Source organism: Artemia franciscana, chromosome 12, assembly GCF_032884065.1.
Source record: "Artemia franciscana chromosome 12, ASM3288406v1, whole genome shotgun sequence".
Lineage (NCBI taxonomy): Eukaryota > Metazoa > Arthropoda > Branchiopoda > Anostraca > Artemiidae > Artemia > Artemia franciscana.
The window spans coordinates 13,422,141-13,447,156 of NC_088874.1; the positions used below are offsets into that span (position 1 = coordinate 13,422,141).

The window sequence follows — 25,016 nt, forward strand, 5'->3', positions numbered from 1 at the left end:
CTGGTTACCGAGCGGACACTTTGCTGGTTCGGACGTCTTTTGCGACTGCCTGGCGACACTCCATCTCGGAGTGTTGACAATGTCGACTTTGCACCAACCAGTAGTGGCTGGAAACTTCAAAGGAAAACCCCAAGTTCCTGGGGAATTGCAGTCTCGGAAATTCCTGCACCGGGCTCGAATTTTTCTGTCCTATGCAAAGGTCCTTGCTGCAGACCACCTCACGTGGAAAAGTCTAACGACGCTCTAAGCACCACCCCGGCATAAGGATTAAGTAGGTTAACTAAGTAATGTCTGAAGCACAGTAAAATATACATTAATACAATCTATTGACGTATTTGCCTCTTACTTCATAAAAATAGTAAAATGCAAAACAATGGGCATTAATCTAAGGCAGTAAAAGAAAATTCTTAGATGAATTTCCTGGCTTTATATCCAATATGCTGAGGATATATTTGTCCTCAGCAAAGCACATTGAAAAATAAAATGACACAATAGAATATGATTAAAAACGTAAATTAAAACAGTCGATTAATCATTGCTTCCAGGGAGTTCATATCAGCTATTGGTTCTGTAATTTAATTTGTTAAATCATTTTCAGTTAAATTTGTGCATGAAGGTTTGAGTAAGTACTCCCCCAAATCACTCTGTAAAGAAATATTATTATATTTGCTTCATTTTAATTTATATTGCCTCAGTGTCAGACTGTCATCGACTGTTATTAAACTAAGACTCTTTCACTGTCGTAGAGTAATGCCCCATTGTTTTGAATTCTGCTGTTTTATGATGGAGATCATAAAGTGGTCTTCATCGTTACTTACCTGCTACTTTTTATATGCCTTTCCGAATTTCCGAAGTGGACAAAATCTAAATATTATTCTAAAAGGTGTTATAAGAAAAGAATGCAACTTTCAGCCAACCATCTAGGGCTAAACCGATGGCCGGTCGTCTGTGTTTTGTTTAGAGCTTTTAAAACAGCTCGTTATTCTAATTAAACAGCCCCTGTGTTTCAAGAGTCATTCTCAAATGATTGGAACAAAAAGTCAAACTTTAGCGTAAAGGGCGAGGTATTAAGGAGGGGGCAACCCCCCTGATATATGTAATAATTTCTTTCAGTTGAAAAAACTTGTTTTTTCATTTAATTAAATTCAATATCCCTTCATAAGACTTTTACTTTTAATACACTAAATCAGTAATCGTTTATTAATTTAGATAGTTCACAATAATAGATATGTGAGATGATGCCTCAAGTAGCTTAGTGATGCAGAGAATTATTAGCAGTAGTAGTAGTAGTAGCAATAATTTGTTCATCATCATTTTTAGCTCAAGATAATTGATCCTTCATTGCTTTTATGTTTTATATATTTGCAGATTAGATTTGTATTCAAAAGTGCATACGAGCCGGACGACTCAGTTATGGGAACTCATCTAGTGAAGCATGGAGATGGTGTTAAAGATATTGCTTTTACGGTTGAAGATCTTGATGCCATAGTTGCTGTTGCCAAGGAGCGTGGTGCAACCATCGTCAGAGACATTTGGGAAGAAACAGACGAATCTGGAACTGTTCGGTTTGCGACTGTACAAACTGTAAGTGGTTCTTTAACCCTAAGATCTTACGCCTTTTTTAACACAAACTTGCACATTTTAAAGAAATATTGCAAAATTTCTCTTGCATTCATTATATTTTTTCCTTTTTTTGCCTTATGGCCAATGTCAGGGGTGTTTCTATGCAAGCAAAAAACAAAATCGAAGCCCAAATACGTATGTACTCTGCTAGGTATGATTTTTAAATGATGGCGAGATGCACCTCGGTGCCATTTATTCCTCCACTTTGCGGAACCCCACAGTCTCTCTACTTTTTGGGTAGATGCGCCGGTTTCTGGGTCGAGATAATTCTTTGTGTGGTTCACAGTCATATGTGTGAAACCTGCTTGTTCCAGCTCAGGTGTTTTGTAGCCCCTCCAACAATCTGAAATGATTGCTGATTCTGGCTGTTTCCTATCAACACAGATCGCAAACTGAATCAATTTCACCCCCAGGTCTGAAAACAAACGGTTATTTCATTAGCATTAACCAAACTTAACTATATATATATATATATATATATATATATATATATATATATATATATATATATATATATATATATATATATATATATATATATATATATATACGTTTAACAAATGAAATTAGTTTTCCAAAATGACGTCTGAATGAAGATTCTCAGCATTCTTGTCCAATTGTCATCTTACATCAGGAAATAATTATGTTTTTTGGTGGCCCTAAAAGATATTATTCATGCGATATTTATGTTGGCTTCAGTCTGCATTAATTAAGATTGCCCTAACGGAATGTTTATCGCCATCTACGTCCTTTTCCAATCTATAGCTACATTTAACATTTTATTTCAGTATGGTGATACGACTCACACACTTGTGGAGAGAGGTGCCTATAACGGCCTATTTTTACCTGGCTACAAGAAACCTCTTTATGAAGACAAGCTCCTTAAAAAATTACCGGCTTGCCACCTGGACTTTATCGACCATGTTGTGGGCAACCAGCCTGACCTTCAAATGGAAGACGTTGCTGAATGGTATTTTTTTTTTCTTACTTACCGTTAAATAATTTTTTGTGGCTCATATTGAGCGTCAAAAGTTTAATTAGAAAATATTCTGTTGAATGGAATCAAATTGCATGCTAAGAAATTTGATATTTATAAAATAGTTCAACAGCATCGGAGCGTCAAATTCCTCTAAATTGTGTACACTTCTCTAACCAAAGTTGTGTTTACAGGAACCGAATTTGAAGCGTGTTTTGAGTGGTTTCGACAAAAATTGTTTCCAGGCTCTCCGTGTTCAACCCAGCAAAATTTTAAAGAGTTTTCATCTTACGGGTTCTAAGCGTGTTGGACACGACTTCCTCAAAATTGTAATGCACCAGAAGAGCAAAGTTAAACACGGGTTCTGAGAAGACATTCGCCCGTGTTGAACACGGCACTCAAAATGATAATCTACACAACCCGTGTTAAACTTCTTGCTGGATGTGGGTAGCCTGAAAAGAAGGTTCAATGTATTTCATCCTAGTGTTGAATCCAAGAACAGTATCAAAATGATTTGTCTTCTCTCAATCCAGGATAAGTCACAATAAAAATACATTCTCCATGTAAATTACCGAACAAATGTACGTAAGATTTTGCGTTTCTGGACAAAATATAAGACACATCCGAACTCCTATAAAAAAATGCTGGAATTCGCCCTCTATTTTCTATTGTTACTTGTTTTTGTTTTTTTTTTGTTTTTTCTCACAAAGTAGCAGAATTCATGAATTCACAAGAGCTAAGAAATCCATAAATTGTAGTGCCTAAAGAAAACTGTGTATCTTACACCTACTTAGAAAATGCGTTAGAAAACTAGAATACCTCTTTCCTCTAGCTCGAGGCTTGTGTATCGTTGTTTTGCGTATTACATACCAAACTGAAACCCAACAATTCAGCTACGCAAAGTACTTTTTGAGTTTTCATTCCATGTTTAAACCTTCAAAGGAAACGAGAGTTATTTTTCCAAAAAGCATAACAACCTTATTTTTGCCCTTTTGTTCAATTATTAAGTAAATTTTGAGTAATTATTTAAGTAAACCACCAGGAAGCAGAAGGGCTGTTCATGCTGCTAAACTTATCCTAAAAAGAAACTGGAATCAGAATAATGTCATGGTTTTGATCAAAAGCAGAAAGCTTTTGCTTTCTTTTACCACTTCAATGTAAATTGAATTTTTTTTAGTAAGAACAATATGAAGGGAGGTTCTAGTTTATGACATTGCAAATCCGAGCTGTGACCCCATCAAAGCCGGTGTCTCATTACAGATGCAAACGTCAATAGTAATAGTACTGCTTTTACGACATGCTTATCTACTATCTACTCCTCCAACCAAATCATCACCAATATGATTACACACGATGAGCTTAAAAATATTTGAACATTCTTCATTGTATTGATGCAATGTCTCTCTGTAGAACTGTAAGGCCTTGCTGGATTTACTGTTTAGCCAAGTTTATTTATCAGATTGTAAGTCTCACGAAAAGTTTTGAGCCTGGCTTGCATTCTTGCAGACGACTTTTTGTGTCGGCCCCGAATAGATTGACGTACTGCATATTTATATATAACAACGATATCTTCTACATCCTTCTTTTTATTTTTTTTAATATATAAAAAATTAAACCGTAATTAAATATGAGAAGTGCCTTTGTTGTCAAACACCTTTGGTCCTTAGTTGTATAGATTATGAGCAAGCGTTCGATTCTGTTGATAGAACCAAAGGTCTTATCCTTATATGATGTACCAGACAAATAAATTAAATTTATTTATGCTATTTACGAGAATAATACTACTGTGGTTAAGGTCGGAAATGAGGTTAGCAGCTGGCTTTGTATTAAATCAGGAGTTAAGTAAGGTTGCGTTCTATCCCTATTTATATGGTGTTTTTGATTGACTTTGTCTTAAGGAGCAAAGGAAAGCAAAGGCTCTGGAGCAAAGGCTAAACAGAAAGCAGGTCGCCCTCGTCTGGGGTGGGAGGATATCATAAATAAAGATTTAAATGAAATGGGAACTTCTTCGGAGGATGGAAAGAGGGAGGCCTTGAATAGATTGGGTTGGAGGAGGAGCGTCGGTAACTCTGTTGGCCTCACGCGGCTTGGTGCTGCGGTGAGTTATTAATAGTAGTAGTAGCAATAATTAAATATTAAACTATAGATTCATAATTACATCTGATATTTCTTTGAATTTTGTTTCTCTATTTTAGGTATATAAGGAATTTGCAGTTTCACCGATTTTGGTCTGTTGATGACAGCCAAATTCATACTAAATATTCGGCACTACGATCCATCGTTATTACCAACTATGAAGAAACCATCAAAGTAAGTTTGCCTGCTTTTAATCTGTTTTACTTGATTTTTCATGCAGCATTAGCTTTCACGGAAAAAACAAGCATTTAAAGACAAAGCAAAAGTTCGCGTGCAAAATTGGCCTTAAAGATGTTACACCCTTTAGCGAACAACTGTTTACTCACGATCGATTAAGTTCACAATATGACCAAAGGAGAAAAGTGTTAAAGTATGTAATTTGAAAGATCTCACTTACGCTAGTCATCCAGGAAGAATCAAGTTTTCTGATGAAAAATCATAGAATGTGTCTTTGAGTACGACGAGTCATTAAGTAAATCTGAGCATGGTCTAGGACAAATTGGCCTCTAAAGCGGTTATTGATGGTCCAATGGCCAATTTTTTGATAATTTATCTAAGGAATTTAATATCACATTGTCCACAGTAGCAGAATTTTAATAGAGAGCCATGTATTTGCCCTACTTTTTTTTTTCGGGATTGATTACAGAGAACAGTTGTTCATTGTACGAGGGTTATTTGATCACGAATGTTGAAAGATAGTACTTTTTTTGTCATAAAACTGTTTTTAAGGTGTTAAAGCGCTATTTTTTTTTTTCTTTTTTGATATTTTCTTCGCTGCTTTTGTGTTCTTGGTACTATGCATGGGACTAATCTGTAAGAAAAACCAATGTTTTATTAAATTACCTCAAAATTCAAGTGCCACTTTGCCTGATCAGATTTACCCCAAGGATCCTGATTTGCACAGGGGCCAGCAGTCTCAATGCACTAGTGACAATAGTAGTGGCGATGATGAGGCTGGTGTATGGATTGAACTAGGATCCGTACTGATCCATACCGTGCACGTACTGAAGTGAGGAAGAATCACCATTTGAAGCTGTATCAGGAATTATGCCTATTATTTCGGTTAATCTTAATGGTAAAAGTTTATTGCGAACACGATTGTATCGAAACTAAAAAAAAAGCATGAAACCCTTCAAAAATGATGTTGGATCAAAACAAAGACTGCACCATTGAAGCTGAAAATCCTGTAAGCCACAAGGGAAATCTTTTGCATGCGAAGCAGCGGTGTGTCTACTTTTTTTCTTGTTTTTTCAACGATCGAACAGTTCGTGGTAACAAACTGTAGTAAGGAGCGACCCGGCTCAACAGTAACCGAAACTCTAAAAAAAGTTTGATACCAATAGTTACATAAAAAAAATCGCTTTTTAATGCTGATTTTAAATATATAAGTTTCATCAAGATTAGTCTTACCCATCAAAAAATTTGCCTAAGAGTCATACAATCTTAACAAAAGTCACACCATCAGATCCAGCGTATCAGAGAACCCTATTGTAGGAGTTTCAAGCTCCTATCTACAAAAATGTTGAATTTCACATTTTTTGCCAGAATACAGATCACGGATGCGTTTTTTTTTTTCCAGGGTTTATCGTATTGACTCAGTGGTCCTAGAATGTCGCGAGAGGTCATTTTAACGGAAATCAAAAGTTCTAGTGCCCTTTTTAAGTGACCAAAAATTGGAGGGCACCCTGGTCCCCTCCCACGCTCATTTTCCCCCAAAGTCATGGAATCAGAATTCTGAGATAACCATTTTATTCACCATAGTAAAAAAACTATTAACTATGTCTTTGAGGACGACTTACTCCCCCACAGTCCCCGTGGGAGGGGCTGCAAGTTACAAACTTTGACTTGTGTTTACATATAGTAATGGTTATTGGGAAGTGTACAGGCATTTTCAGGGGGATTGTTTTGGTTTGGGGGGTGGGGAAGTTGAGCGGGGGTTGCGTGGGAGGATCTTTCCATTTAGGAATTTACCATGGGGGAAAATAATTTCAATGAAGGGGGCGAAGGGTTTTCAATCATTATTTAAAAAAACAATTAAAAAATAAATATGAAAAGTTTTTTTCTACTGAAAGTAAGGAGTAGCACTAAAACTTAAAACGAACAGAAATTATTACGCATATGAGGGGCTTATTCCTCGTAATACCTCACTCTTTAAGCTAAAGTATTTTTAGTAATTTCAACTATTTATTCTAAAGTCTTTGTGATTCAGGGGTCACTCTTAAGGAATTGGCACAAAATTTAAGCTTTAGTGTAAAGGGCGAGGTATTGAAGAGGGGTGAACCCCTCATATACGCAATAAAAACATACGAATACAGAAGTTCGTTACGTAAGTTAATTCGTAAGCTACGTATATTTTTTACTAATGAAAACGTTCGTAAAAAATTAAAAGTTCTAGTTGCCTTTTTAAGTAATCAAACAATTGGAGGGCAACTAGGCCTCCTCCCTCGCTCCTTTTTTTCTCAAAATCCTCTGATTAAAACTATGAGAAAGCTATTTAGCCCAAAAAATAAATATGCAAATTTTGTTTTAATTATTTATCCGCGGAGAGCCAAGATCAAAACATGCATTAATTCAAAAACGTCCAGAAATTCAATAAAAAAAACAAGTTTTTTTTTTAACTGAAAGTAAGGAGCGACATTAAAACTTAAAACGAACAGAAATAACTCCGTATATAAAAGGGGCTTTTCATCCTCAACGCCCCGCTCTTTACGCTAAAGTTTTTACTTTTTTAAAAAGTAGAGTTAAGAGAAAGAGTCAAACTTTAGCGTAAAGAGCGGGGCGTCGAGGAGGAAAAGCCCCTTTCATATACGGAGTAATTTCTGTTCGTTTTAAAATTTAATGTCACTCGTTACTTTCAGTTAAAAAAACTTTTTTTTTTATTTAATAACATAAATAATAATGATCGTACATGCCCGGTTTTCAAGGAAAGGCTCATATTTTAGTTTCTTGTAATGCTTCTATTCCATGATGTACCTAGTTTTAAAATAGCAGAGAAATTTGATTATTCTAACTTAGTGTGGTTAAGAATTCCATTCATTGTTCTAGATGCCAATTAATGAGCCTGCTAATGGTCTGAAGCGAAGCCAAATTCAGGAGTATGTCGATTATTATGGAGGTGGAGGAGTCCAACACATCGCTTTGAATACTCAAGATATTATCACTGCTGTAAGTATGTGTTCTGTACTGTACGCTAGAATCTCCCCCCTCCTGTCTTTCCTACAAAGCTAAAATGGTAGTAGTAACAACATTCAGGGGTATAAAAAAGTTATTTTGTATTGATAATTTATCTGTATAGACGTTTTTTTTTTATTCTGAGCTGAGAAATAGCTATATTCAGATCAGCTTGCCTGTTGTAGTGCCATCTACCAACTCGTTTTCGAAACTACGAACGTCCGAAGAGTAAGAAAAATGGATTTGAGAGGAAATTTTGTCGCTTTAGTATTGGTTCAACAGAAATCTGATATCCAGTAGAATTAGATTTAAACAATTTTAACTATTAAAATATGGATTTCAACTATACTTGTATGTTAATTAGATTCAACCTAACATTATCTAAAATGAGACAAATTCTTTTACTTTAAAGTAATTTTTATTAATGAAAAATGGTTAGTTTTAGTGTGGGATAGAGTTAGTTTTTACATAATTTAAGAATTGAAAATATAGTGAAAACATGCATAGTATTTTAAACAAAGCAGTGGACAAACAAAAAAAGCAAAAAAACGTATTTTTCCGTTGATTGATGCTTCCGGACGTGAAGTCGAAAATATTCAAGATTTCTTTGTAATTTAAAGTTGTTTTGTTTTTTTTTGCCAATCTGTTTGTCCACTGATTTGTTTAAAATATTATACCCCTTTTCTCTATATTTTTCATTATTAAATTCTGTAAATGGAAAGGCTAGTTTTGCTTTATACTAGGCTATAGCTTTAAGATAAGAAAAAACCGTTCTGTCGTTATAGGGGGCCCTAGAACCCTTTTAGATCTGGAACTCTATAATCGTCTAGGCAAAGACGGTGTTCTGTTTTTGTTTCGGCCCCATTTAGTTTTTTTTTCTAGACCACACTGACCTTCCATGACAAAGACTAAATAACCAAAGAATAAAAAAAAACGAGAACGAGTTTTTAAAAGGCCAACGGAAATACTGGACGAAACAACACGAATTGTTCGGAAGGACAACCGCTTCCCTTCTTCAGCGGTACATTAGACAGTCTGAAAGGAAACATGTCCACACTTTCTGAATGTAAATGCGAAGGTAAATGTGAATTCGTCTGGTTAAACGAAAATAAAATGACAAGAACAAATGACGCAGAAATAAAAAAGAATATGAAATAAAAACCCAAATTGGAAGAATTAGAAAGCCCAACTACGCAAAAAAAAATAATGAAGATCGAATCAGAACTAACAGAATTAAAAACTTTAAAAGCAAAAAAACTCAAAAGTGAGCCACTCACCAATATCCACGACTAACAATGGACAGTGTTCGCAGTAGATAGTAAACAATTTTTTTTTTCAATTATTCAACAATTTTTAGATTCAATAGCCTTTCTGTCATTCTGGACTGGTATTAAATCACTTTAGGTTTGATTTCTGTGTATTTGTGTTTATTAGAAAAGTGACGATCTACTTCAATGATCATTTCCGCAACTACCATACCAAATATGAGCATTTTTACTTTAAAATCAATATTTTGAGAATAAAATGCTTCTTCACTGATACTCCTTCTCTTCTTACTAATGCTGAATCTAGAATTTCGGAAGGAAGTGGCTAGTAAGGTGTAGCGACCTTTATCAACTTAACAGATTCGCAGGCTTAAGTCTTAACGAAGTTTTTTTTGAGTACATATACATAAATTCAGATCAACCCGTAGGGGTGGGAGCCATAAATATTTGTTTCATTAATGATAAACCCTCACAAAATTTCGTAACCCAGAGCATAAACAGCTAAAAAACGACATAATCATTATGAATTAGCCCAACATATTTCAGTACGTAATCTAGCTATTAATGGGGTAACTTTCAAAATAAAAAAAAAAAAAATATCAAAATACTAGGAGCCATCTCAAGGATAAAAGGATTTAAATTGTTAAGAATTAATGAAATAAATCCAAAGCCAAACGTCATTAGGAAAAGCTAGAAAATTAGGTAAGTGCTCATTTGTATCAAAGCAGCTCTTCATAAATAAAGGGCTCTGAAAAACAACTCTCTTTAAAATACAGTTTTAAGGAAAACTTTTAAGGAACTCAAATTTTAAGGAAACTTAAGGAACACTTAATAATTTTAAGGAAACTTAAAAACAACTGATTTTTTCCAGTAAAATTGAGTTTATTTATGACATGTATACTAAGTTGGTTTGCCCGGCAATGGTATTATTATATCAAACAACAGCAGTAAGCCGTGGCTTGACACTGCAAATGAATGGAATGTGTCATTCTCTTAAATTGTTTTAAGTTGACCGAAGAGTATATCTTTGAATAAACTCACTATTCTATTCCATATTTTTCTTGAAATGAATGGCTTAATGCATTTAATATTTTAGATTCGAAACCTGAGGGAACGTGGATCACAATTTTTATCTGTTCCTGACACTTACTACGATCAACTAAAGGAGCGTCTTGCGAATTCAAAAGTAAAGGTTGCCGAGGACCTAGAAACTCTTCGAGTATGTTTTTTTTTATTATTAATATATTTTAGCTGAAATTTAGACCTTTCAAAGAGTATTGTTCAGTTTAAAAACACACATGACGAACATTGGGGCTCTTAAGCAATGCAAACAATTAGAATAAGTACCCAAATTTGGGCTATTATTTGGCTAGTAGAATAAGTTTTCTAAGCATTTTCTCAACTATTTTTTCTTCTTATCTACACTTTGCAATCCACTAAAAGCTCCTCATATACTTTCCTACCAAATTTTACAACTGAACTAATGAGCCCAGAGGCATAATTTTCTATTGAGCAGGGTGAAAACTGCCCATCCTAGACCTAGGTTTTCCCCTTCCATACCGTAGTTTCCCCCCGCCCCTAGCTGAAATTTAGTTTATTCAAAAATCTTGTCAAAACTGAGATAAGCCTGCATAATTCAAGCATTACAGAAACGGGTCAGTTTTCTTCAGTATATCATCACCTTTATGGTAGCTAATATTTCAGTTTTAACTGTAATTTTCACTTTATTTGAGAAAATTGGCTCCATATAACCCCCCCTTACCTTCCCCCCCCCCTCCCTCGCCTAGGATTTTGACGGAATTACGTCGTTGAATGAACCCATGGATCAATCCACATTCCTTCCTTTTAACCTATTTACCCATGTACACATACGTGCAACTTATCAAAGAGGTGTTGCTGTTCATCAATGGTCAGCCTTTGTCCACTCATTGACTGAACTGGAATCTTCTTTTTTACTGCAATAAAAAACAGAGCAAAAATCGCAAATAGTTCAGAACTAGATTTAGTTGGTAAAAAGTTGCCTCGTTGTCTCTATCTCAGCGTATGACATCGCTCTCACGTTTTCTCTCTCTCTCTCTCTTTCCTGCTCCCTGTCTCTTCTTCCATCACTCTTTCTTTGATAGATACATCATTAAGGATTTTTCCAAATATTCAAGTATAAGATTCAGCTATTTTTAACATGTTTTACCGACATTTGAAGGGATATCTTCTGACACAAGAAGGAAGTGCCTTTAATCCCTATGGTAAAATTATCATTGCGATATTACCCTACGTTATTGTCTGAGTTTATAAGAAAAAAAGAAAAAGAAATATAAACGTAGTTGTGAATAAGATCCATGAAATATTCACTCGAAGATTTAGTTTTATTTGCAGTGTTATAGTTTCCCTTTAAGTTAGCAACAAGATGAACCTAATAAAAAGTATAATTGTCGTCGTGAAGATGTTTAGATTCACCCATTGAAATTCTCTTATCCCACAGCCTATAAACTGAAATAGTATCTTCTAATTTTAAGTTTTAGGTTAATTGTGTCGAACGAAAGCATTTTGTAATTTGGCTCATTGAGTGGAACTTAGCCAATTTAATTGAATTTTTAATTATCCATTTTTTAGGAATTGAAGATATTAATTGACTATGATGACGAGGGGTATTTACTACAGATTTTCACAAAGCCTGTTCAAGATAGGCCAACAGTATTCTTAGAGGTGATTCAAAGAAGAAATCACTACGTAAGTACTTTTAGTCAACCTTAGCAGAAGTACTTACTAAAGTGGAATCCAAAATTGAAGAAAAACTCTTCAGTATTATGACTCCAGAAAAACTGGGAGGACACCTACCCCCACATCCATATATATATATATATATATATATATATATATATATATATATATATATATATATATATATATATATATATATATATATATATATATATATAAAAATAAGTTGTCTGTGTGTGTGTGTGTGTGTGGTTGTGTGTGTCGAGTGACGTCATGTTTGTGTGTCGACTGACGTCATGTTTGTCGACTGACGTCATTATAAGGATTGAGCTGTATGCGTCATGAAGTTGTTTGTCGACTGACGTCATGTTTGTCAACTGATGAAATTACATACCGGGACACAAATGACGACCGGGACACAGGGAATATAAGTGACGACCGGGAACCTCAAAGAGTAATTACAGACTGGGACACCCGTACACAAATCACGACCTGGACACAGGGAATATAAATGAAGACCGGGACACAGGGACACAACTACAACGGGGACACCGGGGGCACAGGCGGGATATATAAATGATGACCGGGACACAGGGATTGTTCGAATAGAAATTACAGACCGGGACACCGGGACACAAATGACGACCGGGACACAGGGAATATAAATGACGACCGGGACACTCAAAGAGAAATTACAAACTGGGACACCAGGACACAAATGACGACCGGGACACAGGGAATATAAATGACGACCGGGACACAGGGACGCATCATTAGAATAATGAGGTATAGATCTGAATACGGATTGTTTTTCTCATGGACAATTATATGTTGCATGTTCAAGAGTCAGTAAACCTGACAATCTATTTATATGCACAGATAATGGGACAGCGAAGAATGTTGTATATTCGCATGTTTTACGTAGTTTAAAACATATATATATATATATATATATATATATATATATATATATATATATATATATATATATATATATATATATATATATATATATATATATATATATATATATATATATATATATATATATATATATATATATCTATCTCTATTCACAGGTGGGACACAGGGACACAACTACAATGGCGCGTAACTACTATGGCGCGTAACGACTTACGCGCGCGGGGGGGCTTGGGGGGGCGCGAAGCGCCCTACCAACTGGGTGTTGGTGGGTACCCCAACAGCTAGTATATATATATATATATATATATATATATATATATATATATATATATATATATATATATATATATATATATATATATATATATATATGTGTGTGTGTGTGTGTGTGTGTATATATAAGTTCCCAGAGTAATTCGAATAGACGTATTATAATATTACACAATATAGGCATGAAGTTTGAGACTTTCCATTTGAAAATTCTTACGAGCCATGTCACTGAGGAAAATGAGCTAAGTTTTGGCTGGTTGCTGAGACTTAATTTGTGATATCCGTGGTTTGGTACTTTTGATTAATCATTGTAAGTTAGGTTCTTTTCTGTAGATCTTTAGTTTTTTTCTGAATATGTTAAAAAGTACGAAATTATGGGCACAGTTACAGCCGGGCGTGTAGCTAAGGTTGGTCAGTCTCATGTTGTGGGTAAGAAGATTGAATCATAAAAGGCTAGTAAATCAGATATAAGTTCCGTTTTCCGTGTGTAAAATACCATTTCACTATAAATTCTATAAGGTGGAGTATTTTTAAGTTTGTGAAGTTTTCATTATTTCGATCTTGACTTTTTTCCATTCCCATTAGCTAGTTATGTTAACAAAGCCGTATCCAGGATTTTTGCTCGATGGGGCGCTACTTTTTGGGGAGGGTTTCACAAAAATTACATCAAAAATTTGTTTATATCCATTTTTTATGTTTTATGAATAAAAAAAAAAAATTTGTAGGGTAGGGGTCACCCCGACCCTAGCCCTCTTGGATATGGCCTTGGACGTGGCGTTGGCGTAGAATTAAAATCAGCCTCCCGCGAGGATCCCTAGTGATCTTAGAGAGAGATATTTAAATCAGTAGTATATCACATATGGTAAGAATTTAAACCAAATCTAGTCTTCGTATTGCTTTCGAAGGATTTTACTTCGAGTATTTTTCGTTATTTGCAAGCATTTCAAGTTCCAGATTCTTATTCAATCAAGCAATGAAACTGCTACGTAAAAGTCGGAACAGATCAGTAACAATGTATCGCGCGCAGTAAAAACCGTAAAAAGTTTTTATTTTACCTATTAGGGACAGATAAGAACAGATAATAAGAATTATTATCTGTCCTAATAAGAATTAGGAACAGATAATCGTTTTTTCTTAGAACTAATTTAGATTCTTAGGTTCAAATTCTGTAGTTTGATTCATAGCTGGAGCAAGATCAATACCACAGAACTATTATTTCCCTGTAAAAAAAAGGTAATTAAAGTGTGTTAAACTTAAATGGCAGAACTTTTGTTTGAAACGTAAACCCATGTGCTCATAATTTTTAAAAACAATCTTTATAAATACACAGATGCAATACTTATCAAATTAAAGTAGCCAAAAAATTTAGTAATTATTTAAATCAATAAACAGAATAAAAACTATTTTCAAATGAAAGTAAAGAGTGATTTTTAGGCTTAAACAGCAAATAAATTATCAGAGGCAACGCTATAGCGTCCCATCTGATAAATAATATTTAATATAAAATAATATTTAATATAATTTTTAATTATGTTAAAAATGTTGTAATTTGTACTTATTATAATATTAAAAATAAAAATAAAAATTACAGTAAAATTAGATTTTGGACTGATTACCTTTCAGCAATTAATATCATTTTATATCAAATATCCAATCTAATTGTATTAGTTCTTTCCCAGACTGTTCAAGACAAATGTAGTTTCAATACAAACAAGAGTTTGGATACTGCCCCCTTCCCTAACTGTAAACGTCGAAGGCCTTCTGCTTCATTGGCGCTTCATCTAAAACGAATTATATTACAAATTTTTTTTTCCAGTTTTATTTTTAACAGCATTGAAAATGAAAATAAAAATTGTAGTAAAATAAAATCTTGAACAGATGAGCTTTCAACAATTAATATCTCTATATATTAAATATTTAGTTTGATTTTATTAGTTTTTGCCAAGACCGTTCAAGGCACATATAGTTTTCAATAAAGCGCCAATAACGCAGTAGGTTTTAGTCTTTTACAGTTACGAAGGACACAGTATCCAAACTCTTGTTGGTAGTGATTTTTGTTCGTTTTAAGCTTGATTTGCATATTCAGTTTAAGTTTTATTCGTTTTGAGATTTATTTATTCATTTATATTAGTACCTATTGGATATTTGCTTGCTATGATCGTTTATTCTGTTTATGTTCGTTTAAGCTTCATCTCCATTATAATTTAAACTTCGCTCGTTTTAGGATTTATTTATTGATTTACATTAGTACCTGTTATATGATTTTGCTATGATTGTTTATTTAATTTCAGTTCGTTTATTCTTTAATAGTAATTTCTAGTCATTTTAAGTTTGATTTATTGTAGGTTTTTATTTCCTCTGATATTAAGTTTAATATGGCCTCTACTTTTCTTTGAAAGTTTCTTTTTCGGAATTTTTTTTTTTTTATAAATCCTAAATATGTGGGGAGCTGCCAACCTCTCAATCCTGGCTCTTTACGCGTGAGTTTGAGAATAGTTCTTATGGGAGCAGCAGAGCACAGCAGATTGAAAATTTTTTATTTACCTGTTGCCTTCGGTTATTGTTCCTTTTTTAACCAATCTTTGCAATGATAAAAAAAAACGTAGAGTAAAAAAAACTAACAAAAAAGAAAAATAACTTACGATTGAAGATACCTGATAAGGCCATGCGGAGAATCAAGTATATCTTGTTACAAGAAACAAGTACAGAAACAAGTTACAAGAAACTTGTTACAGAAACAAGTACAGAAACAAGTGGCATTTGGAAACTTTCTGTGTGGTACTTCCAATTTTACTACAATATTAGGGACAAGAAATTTTTTAATAAGAACCTGTTTTTTGCCCAAGGGGGAAGAAACAACAAGTATTTGCGAAATCTAAAATAACTGATCCGGATTCTTTTTAATTCATTTTTGTTAAGAAGGGGGAAAATTCCAGAAGCAAAAAGAATTAGATGGTCACAAAAAGTTGAATAGAGCTTGGTCAACGCAATTTTATTATACAAAATTAAATAAAAAAAAAAACAAGTTTTTTGAAATGACAGTAAGGAGCGACATTAAAACTTAAAACGAACAGAAATTACTCGGTATATGAAAGGGGCTTTTCCTCCTCGACACCCCGCTCTTTACGCTAAAGTTTTTTATTGTTTTAAAAAGTGGAGTTGCGAGAAAGAATCAAACTTTAGCGCAAGGAGCGGGGTGTCGAGGAGGAAAAGCCCCTTTCATATACGGAGTAGTTTCTTTTCGTTTTAAGTTTTAATGTCGCTCCTTACTTTCATTTAAAAAAACTTGTCTTTTTTTATTTAATTTCTGAAAGTTTTTTGAATTAATGCATGTCTTATTTTGGCTCTCCGTACATAAATTGTTAAAATGAAATTTGTATATTAATTCTTTTTTGGCTAAATGGCTTTCTCTTAGTTTTGATCAGACGATTTTGAGAAATAAGGGATGGGGAAGGAGGCCTAGTTGCCCTCCAATTTTTCGGTGACTTAAAAAGGCAACTGGAACTTTTAATTCTTAACGAACGTTTTTTATTAGTAAAAAATATACGTAACTTAAGAATTAACTTACGTAACAAACTTTTATATTCTTGTATTTTTGATTATATATATGAGGGGGTTTGTCCCCTCGTTAATACCTCGCTTCTCACATTAAATCTTAAATTTTGTCCCAATTCTTTAAGAATGACCCCTGAATCAGAAAGGCCGTAGAATAAATAGTTTAAATTACTAAAAATAATTTAGCATAAAGAGCGAAGTATTTATCTCCTTCTAAATACCTCGCTCTTTATGCTAAAGTATTTTTAGAACCCCTCATATGCGTAATAATCTCGGTTTGTTTTAAGTTTTAATGCTTCTACTTATTTTCAATTGAAAAAACTTTTTCATGTTTATATTTTCATTGTTTTTTTTTAATAGTAATGCTAGAAAATCCTGCGCCCTTTTCATTGAATTTATCTTCCCCCATGAAATATTTATCCAAGGAAAGATCTTCCCATATAGCCCCCTCCCCTGAACCCCACACCCAAACAAAAAAATCCCCCTGAAAACGTCGATACACTTCCCAATAACCATTACTGTATGTACACATTGGTCAAAGTTAGTAACTTGCAGCCCCTCCCCCAGGTACTGTGGGGGGGTAAGTCATCTCCAAAGACAAAGTTATTATGATTTTCAACTATGCGGAACAAAATGGCTATCTCAAAATTTTGATCCGTTGACTTTGGGAAAAAATGAGCGTGGGAGGGGGTCTAGGTGCCCTCCATGTTTTTCGGTCGCTTAAAAAGGGCACTAGAACTATTCATTTCCGTTATAATGAGCCCTCTTGCAACACTATAGGACCACTTGGTCGATACATTGACCCCTGGAAAAAAAACAAAAAAAAACAAACAAATAAACACGCACCCGTGATTTGTCTTCTGGCAAAAAATACGAAATCCCACTTTTTTGTAGATTGGACCTTTAAATTTTTTCTACAGGGTTTTCTGATACGCTGAATGCGATGGTGTGATTTTCGGTACGATCCTATGACTTTTAGGGGGTGTTTCCCCCTATTTTCCAAAATAAGGCAAATTTTCTCAGGCTCGTAACTTTTGATGACAAAGACTAAATTTGATTACACTTATATATTTGAAATCAGCATAAAAATCCAATTCTTTTGATATATCTTTTAGCATCGAAATTCCGTTTTTTAGAGTTTCGTTTACTATTGAGCCGGGTCGCTCCTTACTACAGTTCGTTACCACGAACTGTTTGATACCTCATCTGGCAACAATCTGAGCATACCCTAAGTTGATTTTTTTTTTACTAATATCTGAGACTGTGCGCTGGTGCAAGCTTGGAAGACTGTTAGTAATAGAGGTACCAATCCATCTAAGAGAATATGAGAGAGGGATAGTAAAGCCACTACAACAAAGGGATGTACTAGAACTTTTGTTAAAGGAAGAAATTCACGTTTATTTACATTAAGAGAAAGGCCTATTGAGCTTAGCAGAAAGCTAATCAGCAAAGATATTTTAAAATGAAATTTGATAAAACCAATACATTCAGCCATATCGAAAATAGTAGCTAAATCGCATCTACAATCTCTTCTATTGATAAGACTAAAACTTTATTTATTGATAAGACGTAAAAATAAAATCGATCCTTCAGCACTGGGTCTTTACTCTTTAAGATCCAAAACCGGGGTAGTAATATGCTAGTTATAGTACCCACGGTATACAGATATTGTCTAAAATCGGGGACATAACGTACAAATTTTAGTCCCCTAAGAAAATGTTGTGATTTTATAGATGGCCTTCGTGTATGTAGCATACCAATGATGTAATTACTTGTAAAAACCAGTTCGCTAGGAAAATTGAACTTGATAATGTAGATGGGAAAAACTGAGGACCACTCCAACAGAAAACAAAAAGGATCAGAATTTGCTTGAGCCATAGTCTAAATTAACCAGGTCTGGCTTATTTAACTTTGGGAGGAAACAGAGACAAAGTTTGAAGCACAATGGTTTCCAATTCATGAAATGTCGGGGGAGAGGTCAAAACGTATTTTCCAAATTTAGGGGGTAATTTCGTTTATTTTTTATTTTTACCAATGAAAAATACAAACAAAAATATTACCATTGAACATACTAAAAAAAAGTGTTAGAAATCTATGGGGAAAGGCGAAAAATTTATGAAGCAAATTCCCTTCTCCTCCTCCCCCAAATGACACCCCTATTGATGCTATTTTTGGTGATATAGATGAAACGTACCCAGTTTGCTCGGCAACTTGTTAAACTATGTGAATTCGAATTTCCTTATACTTTTAATCTTTTTTGATTATGTTGTTCACCAATAATTCTATTTTTTCGTTCATCATAAGTGTTGCTGTCCAATGCGTTTGATTAAATTCTAAGCTGATTTAAGGTGTGTTTTTTTTTTCTAAGATGAATCTTTTTTTATAGAACAAGATATATTTGTCATCTTTAAGCGTATATTATACGTAAGAAGTATCTCTGCCTATTCAGTAACTAAACGACATCTCTGAAGCTATATTTAACCCAAATAGCATAAATAAAATATAAATTAATTTAATATCCTTGTTTTCAGGGGTTTGGAGCTGGAAATTTCAAAGCGCTGTTTGAAGCTATTGAAGGTGATCAAGAAGCACGTGGAAACCTCTATTAGACTCACCTGGTAGTTGTCAACGGTTGAACTGAGTACGGTGTTTATTCTTGCCACTTTGTTTCTGAAATATATGTAATTTTTGTTATCGTTTGGAAATATTATCCTTAAAAAATGGTGAATTTTCGATGACGCATTTTAATATGCATTTTGTTAACGAAGTGTGATTTAGGAGGAAAGTGTTTTTTTCTGGGCTGTTCTTAGGTTTTTGGTGCGTGGGGCAAAATTAACCTCTGTATGGGGATACAGAGGTTAATTCAAAAGGTTAATTCCCCCCTCAAAAAAATTATGTGAACTAGCGAATAGTTAACATCATCGACTTAGAATAAATCCTCCTCGCCTCATAGCCACTGCACCCGGAGCAACTGCCCCCCCCCCTCCTTTGAGCGGTTCTAATTTTTTCGTATTTACTTTATTAGATATGCTTTATTTGGCTTCCGGACCCTAAAAGTGCTGTCCCTTAATCACCAGCCGGAAAAAACTTTAATATTTTGACCATGTTGTTTCCAATGATGCAACTTTCATTTTAAACCCGCGCCATTACCGAGAGGTGTCAGGCTCATTTCGAAATTCCCATAATTCTATTTTTGCAATAAGCTTGTACTATTAAGTAATAAAACATTACTAAAATAAAGGTTACCATTCCTAAATTAGCTTTAATTTCCAATTGTTTTTCTCTGGAAGGCTATTTTTAAAACGGCTTCTGAAACTTCCGGTTACTATGAGCCATGGTTCAATCTTCACTAGATTGCAGCTATCACTGCTAAGATCTTTACAGGTCCAACATCCTTATCCAACATTGTCCAGTATCCTTCAGGTCCTCAAAATTCAACGTTCCTTCGCTTCCTTTAACATCGAACTCTTGAGTTGCATCAGAATTAGGTGGCTCAAATTTCACAGTGAAGATTTTTTCACAATTTCCACTTTTGAACGCAGGCCATGCTCTACCACAGCGTTTCTAAAGGTTCTTTTGATCTCTTCACAAATCTGAGTGTGACCCTCCTCGGTTGTAATATACTCAAGACTTGACCCCACACTTTTTATTCTAATCTTCCCTTTTCTCTGTGCTGCCCCTAGAAATTGCCACCCGCGGTGATCCGAATCTCCGAACCTCCTAGTTAAGCCTCTGCTTAAAATAGTGAATATTACGAATGCCCGTGGAGATTGGGGAGTGTGCCCGCCCAGACCCTTAAGGGGTTTCAAAATGCTGTTGACCTAAAAGCTTTGTGTCATTTGGTACATATAAGCTTTTTAAAAATAGACATGCCCCCCCCCCCAGGAAAACTTATGTGGACACTTGAAAGATATAACGGGTCACATTTTCCAAAAGCAACTTGCAAAACATTGAAAAGATTAGGGGAAAATAACCATGTGGTTAAAATCTGGTCAAACAAAGAATTTCGTACCAGGCCCTGGCACCAGGCAGGCTTGTATACATTGATCCCCGTTGTCACTTGCATTTTAACTGCAGATAATGTGGACTTCTTCTTAATGTCATGAGGTCATGTTAGATTCTATACAACCACCCTGGGAAAAACAAAAATTCTTTCCTAAAGTTGTGACCTATTCAGATTGTTTTGGCCAGAAATGTTTTTATGCTAGTTTTAATATAAAAAAAAAAAAAAAAAAAAAAAAAAAAAAAAAAAAAAAAAAAAAAAAAAAAACTGTAGCTGATTTCGAGGAAAAATAAACACATAAATGCACAATTATTACTCGTTTAATTAATTAAAAAGTTAATTTTAACAAAAAAAAATATTATATAAACATTATATATATATATATATATATATATATATATATATATATATATATATATATATATATATATATATATATATATACATATATATATATATATATATATATATATATATATATATATATATATATATATATATATATATATATATATATATATATATATACATATATATATATATATATATATATATATATATATATATATATATATATATATATATATATATATATATATATATATATATATATAGCAAGCCCGGAGCTCAATTTAGTATTAGAAATTATGTTAAGAATCGTCAAAAAATTAGGTTTTAGGAGGGGAGAGGAGAATAAGGCATGGGTCCAAAGACCACTTGTGTACACTTCTGAAAGATACAGATGGTTTTTACTTATTTCATCTGGATGTTAGAAGGTAGACAAATACTACTAACTTGTGAATCTATCTCTTTCTCCTCTTTTTCTTTCTCCCTGTCCTTCATCTCTCTCTGTCTCCTATATTTTAAAGACATTCAATTTTACTTCCTTATCAATTATACACTTTTATCCATACCTCGGGTTGGCCTAGCGGGACATTATGGCCTGTTTATCTACCTCTTTCTCATTTTCTGTATCTATTCAAAAACATTGGAATACTTTTGTATGTTTGCATAGTACTTTACACATTCCTAAAAATTTGAATTTTACCAGTTCAATTAATCTCTCTTCAAAAATATTAAGTTTGTTTTTGTTACAAGATAAGAAAAAATAAGGAAACGAATGGAGGATCTTAACTCATTTTCAAATTTCAAGCCAAAAAATTATTCATTACTCAACCTTGTGTCAAATCTTAAACGACAGATTCCATCTTTCAAGAAGGGCAGTTTTCGTCATGTAATCAAGACTTTGGAGATGGCTTCGGGTTTTTTCTTAAAGATGTCTGCGGAAGTAATTAGCTTCTAGCTAATAGACACATCAATCAATCAGCTCCATATGGTGACAGTCTTTGGAAAGAGCTGTAATTGAAATGGACTCGACAATTTTAGCAATATGACCAAGTTCGAGATCTTACATTTATTGAATCTGTTTACAAGTCAGATGGATTAACCCTTTCCTCAGAGAGGCTTATGAAATAGAACACAAAAATACTAAAGGTCCACTTTTAAAAATATAGGCTACGCTAGGAATAGTCTCCTTTTAGAATCATTCTATACTAGATTCTATTGATGCAGCATGTTAAAGACCTAACTTGACGAGGGTTTCGAATATGGTTTACAAGTTTCACTGTTAATCTAATGGGACATAAAAGTGGTGCTATGTCAGATCTGTGCGCATGCGCTCAAGTCTGCATGGCAGGTATTGCAAACTGTACCAGAAGTACCAACTTCGAACTAAAACGATTGTAAAATGGCCTCAGACTGAAGGATAGAGATTGCACGACACCCACTGTCAATTATTCAGAGGCCTTTTCCACTGACTCAGTTATTGAAATGGAAAGTGTTATTTTATGTCTTTAGTCAAGGCGTCACTGACAGCAAATGGACATAGCTCTTTGTCGAGTAAAATCGGAATTTTTGGCACATTTGGTAAAGTTTCTAATACCCACCATACATGCGCATTCATATTCATAGTTTACATGCGCACTGGTCCAAAGTAGTGATACTTGGGTGCTAAGCAAGTGAAAAGTGGACCACGTTTGCCACTCTGTTAGTAAACTCACATGGATGTTGCATAAACATAAAGACTAATACAAAAAAAGAAAAAAGCTTTGTCAGGAAGTTTTTTTTTATAAAATCAATTAGACTAAATCCACACCAGAATCAGTGGCAGATCCAGGTGGGGGGCACCCCCCTAAGTTAGTGGAGGATCCGAGATTGGTACCGCTTGCTCTGGTTGGGATGAAAGTTATTTTTTTGTAATTTGTTTTTAATAGTTGAGTCATTAATACAGTTAAAAAAAATCTGAGTCTTGCTATGACACAGAGGAGAAGAAATTGATATTATTACTTTTTTTGGCTATCATAATTTTTTTTTGAAGTGGGGTGGTTTTTACAACATTGTTGTTTTTGAGGGATTTGAATAATAGAAAGTAAATATATTAAAAGTACAAACATATTATTAATTTACGTTTTGGATTTCGGTGAGCAAATAATGGCCACTATAACGCCCAATTTCATCTAATTAAAGCTCTGCATTATATGACATATCACCTACTCTATTCATTTTAAAACATTAAAGTAAAGACCAAACTCCTTGAAATATCTGAACTTTAATAAAAGTTCGTATAAGTATACACTTAAAACTGGGTAATGAGTCGAATCATTCCTTCGAAGGTCGGAGCAATCATTTAAGAAAAATAAATTTTCGAAAAATTGTTTATAAAAGAAGGCAAATAATTATGTGTTTATTTTTTATCTAGCCGGTATGGATGGGTCTCTGATTTCTCAGTTTGAATCGATGGAATGGCATCGATATTTTTTAACGTTTACTAATGAAATATTGAAAAAAAGTGGAAATTCACATGATATAGAATTAAGGCCTAGCCAAAGTCCAAGCATTTAACTCCCTAGTCAATTCTTTTTCTTAGGCGGCAACTCAGTAAAATACAAAGGTATCAGTTTTCTTCGTTGCTTAAACTAAACAAACATAAGAAGGTTGAACTTAAGGGGTCTCTCACTCAAAATTACGATTAGGTGCAGGGTATCCTTAGCAATTCTTCTTGTAATTATTTATACAATGTAATTTTTTATATGTTTTTGTTAACCGGCAGTTTGTTGTCTGCACGCTACAACTTAGTCAAATACAAAGGTATCAGTTTTCTTCGTTGCTTCAACTAAACAAACATAAGAAGGTTGAACTTAAGGGGTCTCTCACTCAAAATTACGATTAGGTGCAGGGTATCCTTAGCAATTCTTCTTGTAATTATTTATACAATGTAATTTTTCATATGTTTTTGTTAACCCGCAGTTTGATGTCTGCACGCTACTTATTCTCTAGACTCTGTTTAAACAGGTTACAACTAACTAATACTTGACTGAATCGCTCCTGAACAAACCGAGTGGTTAGTCCCTTGGTGTAGTTTATGCATTCTCACACGCTCCGATTACAGCTGAATCTAGTCTTTTGAGGGGAATTTTTGACTTTGTAACACAAATATGTAAAGTATTTGAAGGGATTGCAGCCAAGAAGTATATATTATAGAAATAAGTTTCTGATTGATGAATAGAAAATTTTTTGCTCTATTTTTTGATACCCCACAACAACAGTGTCAAGTATAGCAATCTAGAATGCAAACCCGAAACAGGTTTTATAATTATTTTGGAATTATAAAAAAAAAAATTGTCGGCTTCAAGATTTGATTAGATCAAAATATTCACCAGATTTTTTTTATTTCTATTGACATAAAAACCGCCGAAATCGCTAATTCAGGAACGTCAGGTAAACTCCAAATGTTTAACATGGGAGGTATAGGAAGATTCCTTGAGAGTGCGTCCTGCCTTAACCACGGAAACGAAATGCAACTAGAATATTACTTCAGAATTTATCCCCTTCTCAATACCAGCCAGTCGCAAAATATAGTAATGTTTCTGTATAGGGATTGCATATGTTTGTCCATAAAATTGTATAGATTTCAATATATACCGCTGAGGATTTTTATGCTTATTTTGGTACATGCCATCCAATCATATTTCCACGATTAGTTGTCTATGAACAAAAATTTTTGCCAAGCAATTCTCTTACTTAATGCTACATCTGAGCCGAATTTCAAATTTTTGTTTTTATGCTCAACATAAATATTTAGATTTTGACGTTTGAACTGACATATGAAAATCTCAAGATTAAAAAAAAAATAGAAATCTACCACAGCTTGAAACCCTGAGAGTTTAAATCACCAATCTATACCTATCAAACAAAAAAACAACAAAATCATAATTATTTGTGTTTTAAGGAGAATTTGGACCTGGTTTTTGGACCTGGATTTTGGACCTGGTTTTTGGACCTGGATTTTGGACCTGGTTGTGTTTAAGGAGAATTT

General features: G+C 34.0%; 1 protein-coding gene across 1 annotated transcript in view; it reads left to right on the plus strand.

Annotated features, from left to right (window-relative positions):
* Positions 1 to 19,366, plus strand: part of LOC136033710 (4-hydroxyphenylpyruvate dioxygenase-like) — a 44,464-nt gene extending 25,098 nt beyond the window's left edge. Inside the window, exons 5-11 of the mRNA XM_065714580.1 lie at positions 1,369 to 1,584; positions 2,412 to 2,593; positions 4,795 to 4,909; positions 7,781 to 7,900; positions 10,268 to 10,390; positions 11,782 to 11,898; positions 19,170 to 19,366. Of these exons, the coding sequence (XP_065570652.1) occupies positions 1,369 to 1,584; positions 2,412 to 2,593; positions 4,795 to 4,909; positions 7,781 to 7,900; positions 10,268 to 10,390; positions 11,782 to 11,898; positions 19,170 to 19,247 (951 nt within the window). The 3' untranslated portion in view covers positions 19,248 to 19,366. The remainder of the gene's footprint in view (positions 1 to 1,368; positions 1,585 to 2,411; positions 2,594 to 4,794; positions 4,910 to 7,780; positions 7,901 to 10,267; positions 10,391 to 11,781; positions 11,899 to 19,169) is intronic.
* The last annotated feature ends 5,650 nt before the right edge of the window (positions 19,367 to 25,016 follow it).